At 42.2% G+C, this 13,663-nt stretch overlaps 1 protein-coding gene across 1 annotated transcript; it reads right to left on the bottom strand.

Annotated features, from left to right (window-relative positions):
- Positions 1 to 6,809: 6,809 nt before the first annotated feature.
- LOC115358527 (dimethylaniline monooxygenase [N-oxide-forming] 5-like) lies at positions 6,810 to 13,663 on the bottom strand. Its single transcript, XM_030050560.1, has 10 exons — positions 13,571 to 13,663; positions 11,791 to 11,955; positions 11,414 to 11,602; positions 11,007 to 11,172; positions 9,667 to 9,809; positions 9,355 to 9,551; positions 9,031 to 9,178; positions 8,697 to 8,904; positions 8,513 to 8,585; positions 6,810 to 7,712 (listed from the first exon to the last, which is right to left on the bottom strand). Exons 2-10 carry the CDS (start codon positions 11,920 to 11,922, stop codon positions 7,298 to 7,300), a joined length of 1,671 nt encoding a protein of 556 aa, XP_029906420.1. The 5' UTR covers positions 11,923 to 11,955; positions 13,571 to 13,663; the 3' UTR covers positions 6,810 to 7,297.

Genomic DNA, 13,663 nt, shown 5'->3' with positions numbered 1-13,663 from the left:
AGTTGTTTACAAGACCATAATGCTGTGTCAAATATTCAAATACCTCGACAGCCATAAACATAGCCATCAGAAACATTAAATATGCAACAAAAATTTGCATGAGGGCTGCTGGTCAGGCTAATACTGAGGAAGTGTCTGAAAGCTTCTTACACACTGCACAAAGACCTGAAAAGTCACGCTGCATGAGGCTGATACTGGGTCACATGGCAGAGAAGCTGCTCTGCCTCCGTTATTGTGGTAGAGTGGAGGAACAAACCCCCCCTCAAAAAGGAGACTTCACCTCTCCATCACAATGCCTTCCACCTGCTCAGTGGGGCATGCTGTCTTGCCATACTTAACTCTACCTAGGACAGCAGGAAAAGGCACAACAGGGAAGAGGAAGGCGGAATAGTGAAGAAAACAGAATATGGAATGTGAAGAGAGGGCCTACAAGTAGAGCAGGAACCAGAAAGTGAACGAAAGCAAGCGATAACAGGGACAGGGAGACAACATGTTTGGAACCGCAGTGTCTTTCCTGAGTCACACACAGGTCATTTATAATTGATGGAGCAGTGGTGGAGCATAGCACAGCACAGCACAGTGTGTGTGTGCGTGTATGTGCATGTTAGTGGGATGTGACAGCTATGATGATCCCAGTCTTCATGTGCAACTTGGCCTTTTTGAACACTTCTGCACAGAAACATCCACTTAGTCTTGACTAGCTGCACTGGCACTGAAAACAGCCCCTCTGAAGCCATGCAGCACAAAAAATGCCAGACACCAAGGGGTGGAGGGATGTTCAGGAAATCTGTGGTTATCAACTGCCTCAAAGGTGTGTGTGAAAACATAAATTCTGACATTAAATTTAGAGATGTGAACATCAGCACAAAAAAAGCAGTAAAGAAGTACTGTATTTTATTTATTTATTTATTTATTTATTTATTTTTTTTAAATCAGATCACTACAGATGTATTTACTGTCTGTCACTCTGCACCAGAGATCATTAAGAATGTAGGAAGAACTGCTGATAAGGGGCAGAACAGCCTGACTGACAACAGTCCTACTTCTGTTGTGCACAGACCACAGGCTTTGTTACCTGTTTGGTGACAGAGGGAGCACAACTAAACCCAGGGGGCCAGTGTCACCTGAGGATGAGGCCTCCACACACACACACACACACACACACACACACACACACACACACACACACACACACACACACACACACACAAAGGTTCAACTCTATATCAAATCCCTGCTCACTGCCTACGGCCACTACATCTCTTCAACTCTCAAAATGCATTAAATGAGGTCAAACAGATAAGACCATGCCCCATTCTTTTAATGGATTTTTAGGATGTGTAAACGAGGCTGCAAAACGAAAGGCCTGAGATTCGTCACCAAGCGCACAACCCACTCCCTGCTCCCCAACATCAATCGGCTTAGCCCAACCTCCAGCATGACCCTGCTCTCCTGTTACTACTTTGCAGCACCTCGACCACGGTAAGTACATTCTTGTGCCATCACTTCCTTAATTCCTGGTTCCACTACACACCAAAACTATTTTGGTGTCTTTGCTTTGCAGGAATAAGTGTGTGCACACAGGCACATATGTAGGCTTCCACTGCAATGACACCAGAGAAGTGAGGCTCAGGATTGTTATTTTATTCCAAGTAAAGATGACAGCAACAAAAAGGAAAGCTTATGTTGGCAGGGAAATTTTCAGTCCATCAGCTCCTGTGACCAGAGAATGAAAAAAAAAAATGTTTCCTGCCTTGATGAGAATGTTACAGCTTGACAGGAAGAAAGCATGTATCAAGTGTCCTGAATCAGTCCTTACACGATTACCCTCAACACCAACAGCAAAATGACTCTTGCCTGTCCTCACTCAGAGGGTGTCTCACTTATCTGAATAGGCGACCTCTACTTGGCCTATTACAAATGTCAGGTTTTGGAACTGTACTATGAGGGGAAAATGACAGGTTAACAGAGAGCAACAGAGTTCAGAAAACCCAGTCTTTTTAAAATCAGGTCAAATCAAGCAGTACAAGAAGCCTTACATCTTATTGTGTGTTCTGTGTGAGCTGAGCCAGAGGAGATGGATATAAGCAGAGTCACCACTTCTCACAGATACAGTATTAAATGGATCAGCCAGAAAGTATATTATCTTCACTGATCTATACTTTGAGATGAGATCAAGATCAGTGCAATGGGACTTATTCCATAATCTTTACTCTTGCTTCCTGGTTTTGGTCCAGTGCAGACAAAGAATGGGGGTAGATGAGGATTGGCAGCCACTTCAGGTTATTGTGGTTCTCCCCCGCCTGACCATCAATACCACTGGGCTGGCCTCCCCTGGGAGACAGGAGGGGGGTAATTTCATTATCTCCCTGTCCAGATAGACACATGAGAAATTAGACGGTAGCTATCTTTTCAATTCATTTGGCTCTCAAGTGCTGAGATTTAACCTAATGCACAAATAAAAAGCTTAGTGTGCAATTACCAGGCTGAAATGTAGATGAAGTACCACAACAGAAAACAGAGACTAATTGATGCATTGGATACAATGCACAGCAATGAAGCTTGATATACAGTTTTGGTAACATCAAGTTAGGACCAACTGCATCAGAGGACAAATGTGTGATAAACTTTGTTTTAACATATCAATACTTCAAACAAAGATTACATCCATCACCAGCAGCAAATCCCCAACCTGGTCTCAGTCATGAGTCTCAGTTAGACAATGGAGGCTCACTCCAATCAACTTGCATCTCTACAACATAGGCCCTCTTAAACCACTCCAGAGAAGACCCATACTAAATCATGCATACTGATACACCCACGGAACAATGCCATGTTGGTTGCTTATCCTACCTCACTTTGGTCTCCAAGTCTGGTGATGGAGATGAATCATTCGGAGTCCATTCACCTCCAAACGATGCCAGATTCACGAGCATTCACTTCCTCAAGAAACCCAAATACCATCCCTCATGGGAAAATCTCTTGGATCTCCATGAGATCTTAACTGGTAGAAACATAATGAACATCTACCCGCAAATATGTCAATAAGCAAAAATGAGCATTATCACAGAACTACACCAACACAATTCGTACAGTTCACGCAGGCCCACTTAAGCATTTTCAAATAGCAGATGAGTGCCAAATTCAGTGTCGTCATGATTAAAAAAAAAAAAAAAAAATCAGTGGCATTGATGAGTCTGCAGACTGTCCTTCTCCATGAAACAAATTACTGGTGGGCAGGGGTGGCTCACAGCGGCAGGGAAGCAGGGGCCCACTCCGCCCGGAACTCACCAGACCCGGCACAAATAACCCTCTCACTGCACCAAACTTATCTGCAAAATGTCAACATCACCATCGAGCCCGCGACACTGATTTCGATACATGGCGTGAAAGCTGGTGCTTCTACGGGGCCGAACAAATAGCTCGCATCGTTTAGCTTAACGTTGGTTTCGTTTCCCTCTGGTCGCCATCACATCCACATTCAGCCCCGCTCGCTCTCGCTGCAACGCTGTCTGGCCGGAGCTAGCTAACGTGAACCAGCTAACGCGTTGTGCCAGCACCACCGCAGCGGCAGCCTTTGACCCAAACCTTCAAAAAAGCTGCTACCCCGTTCCTTGACAAGTCCACCCACGTACCTGCCGCCGCCGGTCCCTTCTTTGTCCTCTTGTGTGTCGTCCGGCCTGACTTGAAGTGTGGTTTTGGCCTGGTTTGTGGTGAACGAGTGTGAGTGTCTGGCCGGCGGATTACAAAAGCTGGCTAGCCTGCTAACACAGTCCGGCTAACGATGGTTAGCTCGTTCGCTCGCTGGCAACCAACAAACCGCTCTCCACATGCACGGGTCCCGTCACTTATTCTGCGCCCTTCTCCTCTGTCCGTCTATCCGTGGCCTTCACGGGCGTTAACGGGGGAACCGGTGCGTGGTCGTCCCGTGATTCTCTGTCGCTCCCCACCCGTTATCTCGTGCCGGACCGTTTCTCTACTGGAGTGAGGCCCCGCTCGCGCCGCGGCCTGTCGCACAATCAAAGATGGCAGACTGCGGTTGCCAGATTCATCTGCTGATATCCCCCTTTTTCAGTGTGTGTGTGTGTGTGTGTGTGTGTGTGTGTGTGTGTGTGTGTGTGTGTGTGTGTGTGTGTGTGTGTGTGTGTGTGTGTCTCTGAAACACACTCCCGCTGCAGGTCTTCCATTTCCCACCACGAGAATCACAGTCACAATCAGAAATATTGATCTAGAAGGAGAAATAAAATTATGAAAATATGTGCCATGGGAATTTGTAAAATAATAATAATAATAATAATAATAATTAAAAAGTGTGTATTTGTGTGTATTGTGTACTTGTGCATTAATCGTACTTGTAAAAAAAAGTATGCAGATTATGTGCCTTATGTCTAAATATGTACACTAATCCTGCACAATATTGCAATGATAAATACAGAAAAATAACAAACTGAGCATATGTTAAAAACACACCTACATACACCTTATATACACAGGCAGGGATATTGCACTGTTGAATTGTTGTCAAGTCCTCCAGATATAAATTATTGCACAGACCGTTAACACTATAGAATCACTCATTAAAGTTGTATGGTGAAGTAAGTGGGGTAAACTAACATGTATTGGTAATACGAGTTACTCTCACTTTGTGCTGACGTATTGCAATTATAAAATTATAAATCGCTTCAAATTCATGCCAATTATGACTTGAGTATATGGGCAAGAAAAAAAATAAACTTTCGTTTTGTTTATTTTAGTGGTTGCTTGTCTCTGTAATGATCACTGACTGAAGATCATGGTTTCCCCACCCCTATATATACCACTGCATCACTGATAAGATTTTCAAGAAATGTCTGTCATGTAAAATTCTGAAAAATGAAATTGAAAGTGGTCTGAAACAAGATGATTAATCATTATTTTGATCTGATGCCTATTGCAGTGATGTTTCCGTGCAGCTGCTGCAGATGTTATCCATTTAACAAGTCTGTGAGCTGGTATTGTGCTTATATGGGCATCAGTCTCAAGCATTTAAAATTTTAATCGGACTAGTTGTTGTTCTTGTCCGACTGAATTGTTTGAGACATTTTCATAGAGAAATACAGTACACAGGCTACCCATGGCTACCCATTAACATGTAATGAGTGATAGGCTACTTGGTGGTCAAGCATCAATAGGTGCAAAATAGAGGTACTGAACCTCAAGTGGACACTTTATCCAGCCCTACAGGAAAGTAGTCAAAGACAGTTCCTGAAAACTACAAGAAAATGTGTGAGGAGCGCACACACCCCCAAAGTCCAGGTGATTTGCAGAAACAGAAAAAATATAGTAAAGACCGCACACTTCTCTCTTGCAGTTAAAAAATAATTTATTGGACAATGTGGGAATCATCAACATGCTTCAGCCTCTGCCTGAAATGTAGGCTACAAGGAAATCACATTTACTTGTTATCCGAGAATAGGTAAGGTAAGGTAATTTTTATTCCACGTGCATACACCAAAAAAAGGTGCCCAGCCCGCATGGGCTTACAAGACACACCAAGATAATACAATAAACAGGAGCAATAAACATAGTAAGCAAGGCTCTGCATTAATCCGACTGGAATGCTATATATATAACCTATATTTGATATACAATTAAACGATACCTATTTCAATTGGGCAAAACTGTTCCAAGATGTGATCGAGAATCCTGCAAATTTGTCAGTCCTCTGGGCTACTCTACCGTGATAGTGCAAAATAGCTGACTATAACACAAACGTATTGTTTACCAATTTGAAAAAAACAAAAAAACAAAAACAGACAAACAAAAATAAACAAACGAGAACTTACAGGGAAACGGGGGAATCAGCTGAATATCCGACTCTCCAATCACCGGTTTGACTTTAACACGCTCTCCGAGCAGAGGCAGTCTTACCTGGCAACCCAGAAGGAGACGGGTGATGCGTGGACGATTCTTTTTCCGGGGTCCTGTGCTGCTTGCCGCGCGGCGCTCTGTTTGAAGTTTATTTTAGGGCCAGCCTGTTTATGAACCCCTTAATGTTTTTCTGCATTAGGAACAAATACACAGCAGTTCCTGCGCCCGTGGTTTCCTCTCGATGTTTGATTAGGAAGAACGTGATGCAGGATAAACTCACCTGGTGTACACAGCCATACCCTTTTTGGTTGCATGTTTTGTATTAATGGCATTGATGCAAGTTGCATCAATGCAATTAAGGCTATTCTGAAAATGTAAATATACATTTTCTCTTATTTATGTTGGAGGTGGCTCTCCTTTGGTGTTTCTAACTGGAGGTTAGTCTACAGACCAGGCACCAATGCTTCGGTAGCCTATATTTTAGTGTTTCCTTCTCTGTTCTACATTGGAGAATAAATAGGCTAGCTATCCAAATATAGAAATGTATTATTTTATAAATTAATAATAGGGCTTCCTTGAAGACAACCTTACCTATACCTTAAACAAATGTATCTGGATAAAACCTAGCAATAAGAAAAACTGTTTTTAGATTCAGGGCGAACATCCATCCACTATCTGTTTAAAAATTCAACAATTCAAAAAATTAAAAAGTCAGTGAAGATTAGAATTGGATCGAGTGTTTAGCGTCTACACTGTCCACACCATTTAAATTTCCTGAATTTCATACCCCCCCCCCCCCACCCCACCCACACACACACATTATCTATCTATCTATCTATCTATCTATCTATCTATCTATCTATCTATCTATCTATCTATCTATCTATCTATCTACCTACCTATCTATCTATATCTAAGTCAAAGTACAAAATTCTTCCATCATATTTCTTGCATTATATTTCATGCTTTTTTATTTAAAGAAATAAACAAATAAACAAAATTATTTTGAAATAACTGCCAAACCAAATTCCTTTGCATTAATAAGTTCTAATTTAGTGGGTGTGGATGCATTAGAATTATGGCCAATTGTGTCAAAAGAGAGCAGCACAGAGTTTTGTCATAATGATGTACCAATTTTGTTTGTTTGTTTGTTTGTTTGTTTTGATAATAAAAAAAAAATCTGATTTACACTTCACAATCATTAAAACATGAATTGGACCAGTAATCACATGATCTTTGCTATGTAGTGAGACAGGAGATTATAACACTATTTACCTTTTTCAAGTATATCATCAGCAGTTCTCAAAAGCCACCATTAGGTGGCATCATAATCAAACTGTAGCCTATTTATGATAAGTATATTAATTATTAAAAGCCCAAGCACATGCTAGCAAATAAACCATGTATTATAAAATCATAATCTGTACTGATATGGGTTAGATGCTGGTTACTGTGCAGTCAGGTAGGATTTAATCTTGTCCAGCACTGCAGTGGGCTCCTGTAGGAAGGCTGACAGGCTGTTCCTGCTGAAATAGGCAGCCAGGCCCACAGAGGCAGCTGACAGAATGAGAGGCAACACAAAGGAGCACTTGCACTGGGGCTGATCACATGGTCTGGTCTGCATGGGTTGGGTCACTCGCTCCCACTGAGTGAGGATGGCCTGACGGGCCCCAGCCCACTTTCCTGGCCCTCTGAGACGATACTGGTATGGGGTGCAGGGACCCAGCATCACACTCAGCCCAAGCCTGGGATCCATCAGAAGCAGCCTGGGGACGCTAGGCTTAACTCCCACCAGCTCTGCTATTTCATCCATGTAGCTGATATAGTCAACCTGGATGGTGTGCCTCTGGCTGGTAACATACCTGTGAAAAACACCTGAGCTAAACAAGCTGTGGACAGCAGGTTTGGTATCTTTCAAGTCCCCCTCCAGTCATTTATTAAGCCCCTAAAAATAATCTCTGTTCATCAGTTTTTTCCATGAAACACATGCCTTTGTGCCTTAATTGCAACTCTAAACTTTGCCCTCACTAAAACTGCCCAGATATATGAATATGCGAATAGTCCTGTGAATAGTCCTGCTGGCACAATGGCTAACCACAGCTTTATTTGGGTCCTGTACCGCCAGAGTTACTATAGTTTTGAATTTTTCATTATTCTGTGTTTTTATTTCATTTTTAATTTTTGTTTTCAAATGAGTTCATTTCCAGAGTGGTTTGCTTGTTTCAGTTTAGTTTTTATTGTTCTAAATGTTTAGTTTTAGTTTAGTTTTTATTAGTTTCAGTATCAGTTTTGTTATTATTGTTGTTATAATATAGGGGGTGGTTGTCAAGATCTAGATTTAATAATGTCAGGATAGGCACTCCAATCCAAACCCAACACTTTGTGAAGGCAGTTGACTCCTAGTCACGCCGACGTCTCAGTCTTAATAAATATCAGCACTAACGCCTCGCCTAGTTAGTTTTATAAGTAGACAAAACCGTTTCTGTTAGTTTTTGTATTTTTCTAAAGTTCAGTTTTTATTGTTAGTTCAAACAAACTTTGCGCAGATACAAGTCAGTATAGTCAAGTTTAGACATTTTATAAACAGAAACACACATTTTTGAGTGTGGGGGGACTTTAAGAGACAAAATAATCACTGAATTGAGTAAATAAATGGCAGTACCTTGCAGCCATGGTGTCCTGCTTGCACTGAACATCCTTCAGCATGGCAGCCACTGAGGGAAGCTTGTTACAGCCTGTGTGTAATGAGAACTCAACTGTCAAGCGTGAACGTGTTCATCAAACCTAAAATATTTCTGTGAAGGATAAAGAGATGTATTAAAGTTTCATTTTAGAACATGGGTCACCTTTAAAGACACGTGTGGCCCATCTGGCCTGCATCTCAGAGATAGGCATAATGGCTCCCAAGGGCTGCACTAGCCCAATGACAGCCAGTGTGGGTCGATCCAATTCAGGAGGGAACACATACTTGAACAGCGGTGCTTGGTTCCCAGACACTGAGATCACATGTGACGCAAGGAATGGAAAGGAAAATCTGTAACCTGTGGCAAAGACCTGCAAGACAGGATGCCTCATCTTAGTGACATATGGCCTAATGGCACTGATGTCGAATGAACAAGTGTGTAAAGAGGACAGAGATTACAGAGAGAGAGTGGAGGAGCTTGTTATGATTACACCCACCACTAAGTCAACATCTTCCACTACACTTCCATCCTCAAACTCCACGCTGGATCCCTCAAATTTGCGGATGTTGGGTTTCACCTGAACTGTTCCTGATAGGATGCGGTTAGGCAGCTCATCATTCAGTGTGGGATGTTGGCTGAACAACCTGCAATTTATAATTAAACACATTTCAACACATTGTTATTATTTTTGCGTGAATACCTCTGGCGTTTTTAATAAAGCAAAAAAATAATTTGATATACAATGAATTATATGTATTGCATTTACTGTAATAAACACAGCTACAGCTAAATACAGCTGTGAGGAAATCAATCAAAGTACCTGTGCTTTGGCTTCAGATTGTACAGACTGTGGTTGAATCTTTGGTTGAGCTGTCTCTCTCCCAGGCTACAGTACAAACCAAAGGGAATGGCGTTCAGCACAAAATTGACGGCCCTGCTGAAAGTCAAATCCAGAGGAATGCCATTGTGTGAAACTCTGTTTAGAACCCAAGCTCCTCTACGAGTGCTCAGGTAAAGCTGGGAAGAGAAGACACAAGAAAATTAGCCCTAGTGCCAGTACTCCAATATGGTTAAGATCAGAGTCTGTGTGAGCATACGTCTGAGCATCCATATGTTACTGACTCTGACCAACCTGCTTGGTGACTCTGCTCAGTTCCACAGCAATGTCTCCTCCAGAATTTCCTATTCCAATCACTACAACCTTTTTATCCCTCCACTCCTCAGGAGTCTTGTAATCCCGGCTGTGGAAGTACTTTCCCTTGAAAGAGTGGATGCCTGGAAGGTAGACACAGACTTGTGACCACTAGACATCTACTGACAGGAGAGTTAATGAGGACTGCAGCTGAGTACAGGTTCATTAATGCAGGGATGAGTTAGATTAAAAAAGATAATGATTAGCTAAGAAAATCATTTGGCTTGGGGCAATGTTCAGTGGTGGCTCTGCTTGGTCTTAGCGCCACTTTTGACATGGAGGATCATAGTATAATTATTGAAAGGTTGAGAACATGGGTTGGCAACTCTGGGGCTGCCCTCATGTGATTTACTTCATATTTTTCTAACAGAAAATTTATTGTGTCTGTTGGTAGCTTTTCCTCCTCTCAAGCATTGTCAAATGGCACAATACTTCCTTAATTTGCTGTGCAGATGATACTTAGCTGTGCCTGTCCTGCAACCTATCTGAATTAGATAAATTATGTTCCTTGCATAACGTCCAGTGACCAGATCATCTGTAATTTTGAGTAATTCCCTGACTTGACTTTTTGACAGAATACCAATTTGCATGAACGGGTAGCCCCAAACGATTAAATCGGAGTGTGGCAAGGTTAAGAGACTTGAATACGGGTGGAATGGACTGACTGATCTCTGTCACGCTGTCTGTGTTTCCCCATGCAGCAACTAGTGTGTGACCCCTCCTAATAGATACCCCAGTCTCGGTGGAACAGTTGTTATTTATTTTTTCCCCCTCTGGCTGTTAAATGAGCTCTTGTTCTTGTACTTCACATGTCTGGTCACACAAGAGTCTCTTGTAGCCAGAGTTACTGAAACTTATTTACTCATTTGACTTAGAGAGAAATGGTTAGACAGGCCTCCACATAGCAGACTTTTGATCTGTATTTGAAAAAGACAATACAGCTGTCACCCAGTGTCACCATTTCAAAATAAAGTTTCCAATGTTCATCAGTTCTTGGTTATTAACCTGACCTTGGTTTCACACAGGTCCTGGCTTAATCCATCTACTGTGATTTCAAGCAGTAATAATTCATATAGGGAATTTAAGCAGAGTCCACATTTAAAATAAGATTTGATATAGAGCAAGTTAGAGGACATGATACTAATATGCATTATTTTCTTTGGCTGTTGGTATTACAAAACTGTAAATATGACAGTGGAGTACAATATTGCCATAGCAAGGCCCTATAAAGTGTGTCAAAAGGTGGTTCAAGTTTTTATTTTAACAGAGAGGAGTGGTACCTGGAAAGTCCTGAAGAGGCATGTTGGGATGACAGTGGTGTCCGATACAGATCATCACAGCATCAAAAATGTGTCTCTCCTTCTTGCCGTCCTTGTTCTCTGTCTCAACATCCCACTGGCCTGAGTGAGAGAAATCAGATCGCTGCTTCACCTGCAAGACTTTGGTCTGAGGAACAGAGAGACAGAAAGGGAGCGCTGACACTTTGCTCATTAAAGTGACCAAAGTAGCACAAGTTTCTTGCCTCTAACTGTATTAAATGCTGTTATGGACATACATTCAGTAATATTGAGCTCAGTAACATTTCATAGCTATGATCGAGGTGATAATGATATATTATTACATCGTTTCAAGGTTATAAGAACTTTTTTTTTTGTAACCTGGGGGTTATAATGTCAAGCATCCTCACATTGAAGCGTATGTGCCGGGTGAGCTGGAAGTGATCGGCATACATTCGAAAGTACTCCATGATGAGGGAGTTGTGCATGTAGTTGGGGAAGTGTCCAGGGATGGGGAAATCACTGAAACACATCATCTCCTTGGAGGTGTTGATGATGACAGAGTGGTAGATGCTCGCCCTGTCCGGCTCTGGATTCTCCTGGAGTAGGACAGTCAGGAGGAGGAACATTATCATCTTCATTAACGTCATCATTTATTATGTGATGCAAATTGTTAAGTCAGACTATTACTCCTTGGGTGAGTCAACAATAACACTATGTTTTGCCCCCATCCTTTCAGGTGTTGAAAGGAGACAGTGAACTCCTCCTTGCCTGGAGTGCGACTCACCTTAAACCTCCACAGGCCACCAATGTCATCACTACTTTCAAAGCAGACAGGCTCCAGCCCCTCATCCAGGCAGGTCTTAATGCAGGCCAGGCCTGAGCTGCCTGCTCCAATTATTGCCACATGCCTGGTCATACTTGAGCCTCGTCTAGGATGGTCCAGGTCAACCTGAAAACATCAGGTTGGGGATGCATGGAGCTACTTACAACAGTGACCAAGGAATGTACAAAGAAGGAAAAGACGATGCAACACACCGACAGCCACCAGTATTGAAGTGAATGGAACTGGCATTGAAAATCAAACTATGAACCACTACAGCACTGCCAGGTGAACTGTGACAACACACTATAAAGCAAAACACAATCACACAATACATCCTGCTGGTTTTTGCCCATTGTGCACTTCTGCTGTCCTTGTGACTGGTCTCAAAACATTAGGAGACAACTCAGACTGGGGATCTCTTATCCACTGATTATTATTGCATTATCCACTATGTATTTGTGATAACCGCTTTTGTGATGCGGTAAGTTGCTTGTTTGAGTATCCAGCCACTGGACCAAACGGGGTTACAGAGCTAGTGGCTGTCACACTGGCTTTATATAGCTGCTGGACAAACTTATTTGAGTCCAATCACAAGGACAACAAATGTGTACTTTGGACACAAGCCAGCACGCTGCATTATGTAAAGGGTGTTTTGTTATAAAGTAGAAACTGTGTCCTGTTAAAGTTCAAGCAGCAGAGCTACAGTGGTTTATGGTTTGATTTCCCATTTCCCATTCACCTCAGTACCAGTGGCACCGAAATCTGGCACCAGTGGTTGGCCCTATGTTGTACTGCCTTTTCCTTTTCTTTACACATTCCTTGACAGCAACCAGAGAGTTGGTCATTAACGAGATCTGTTTTTGTCTGCTGCCTGTGTTTTGTTTCCAAGTATGGCCAAGTGTATATTTTATATTTTGAGTGGTCAGTTTGGCTTATTTGTTAAAAAATGTGAGCGTTAGGTTAAGGTTGAGGTTAAGCATAGGTTGGTTATGGTTGAGGTTAGGGAAAGGCTGTAGAGAAAGAATGTAAGTTAATTAGGTCATGCCTTCGCCATCCTAGGAAAAAAATGCTGGCTTCCTATTATGGACTGCACTTTGTTTACAGTCCAACAGTTGATTCGTTAACATTTATCCAAACACCTTGGATGAACTGACACAATACCAATCAAAAAGTTGACATGTAGCTGGGGGGGACTGTATTGTGGAGGGCATTTAATACTAAAAGCAGAAACAGATTGTAAAAATCTCCCCTTACATGTGTTTTATTAGAGTCGGGTACGAGCTAACGGCAACAGTAACTAGGAAGTTGACACCAGGATCTGTGTTTTCCTGTTGTGACCGATAACGGAATAAAAATGTGGCCATGTATTTTGACAGACATACAGGATTAAGTGATCCATGACATCTCATCCCTGTTTAAGTGAAGGTTTGCCATGAGTTACCTAACCTCCGATATACAGAGAGTGAACACTACAATGAGTCTACTATGAGTTCTCGTTTAAAGAAAATGTGCCTAGATTTAAAGAGACTCGTGTCCATATTTTACTATTTCATGGATCCGGATTAAGATTTCGTGTATTTCACCAGCGCTGAAAAGTTTCCATGGCCTCTCCGGGGCGCTATGTGTTTGCAACCACTACAGTTTCACATAAACACAAATGCCACGATTGAAATAGCATCCGTGCATCCTCAGATTTTATTTTTTATTCCATACACTGCAGCAAATGATGTATCTGTCTTACCTGTTGCGCCGCGGAGACAAACAACTTCTTGGTGCAAAACAAGTTCGTGAAAGTGGGCGGATGGCACTGGGCTGTCTGTGCATATGAGTGAGA

Source organism: Myripristis murdjan, chromosome 4, assembly GCF_902150065.1.
Source record: "Myripristis murdjan chromosome 4, fMyrMur1.1, whole genome shotgun sequence".
NCBI lineage: Eukaryota > Metazoa > Chordata > Actinopteri > Holocentriformes > Holocentridae > Myripristis > Myripristis murdjan.
The sequence above is the reverse complement of the archived record's forward strand: the minus strand, read 5'-3'. Positions and strand labels throughout refer to the sequence as shown.

Excerpts from the sequence above, each read along its gene's own strand:
- LOC115358527 (XM_030050560.1), bottom strand. The coding sequence starts at position 11,922 with ATGACCAGGCATGTGGCAATAATTGGAGCAGGCAGCTCAGGCCTGGCC. Across the intron at positions 11,603-11,790 it reads GTGGCCTGTGGAGGTTTAAG|GAGAATCCAGAGCCGGACAG; the intron begins GTGAGTCGCACT and ends GTCCTACTCCAG. Across the intron at positions 9,179-9,354 it reads AATCTGAAGCCAAAGCACAG|GTTGTTCAGCCAACATCCCA; the intron begins GTACTTTGATTG and ends TATAAATTGCAG.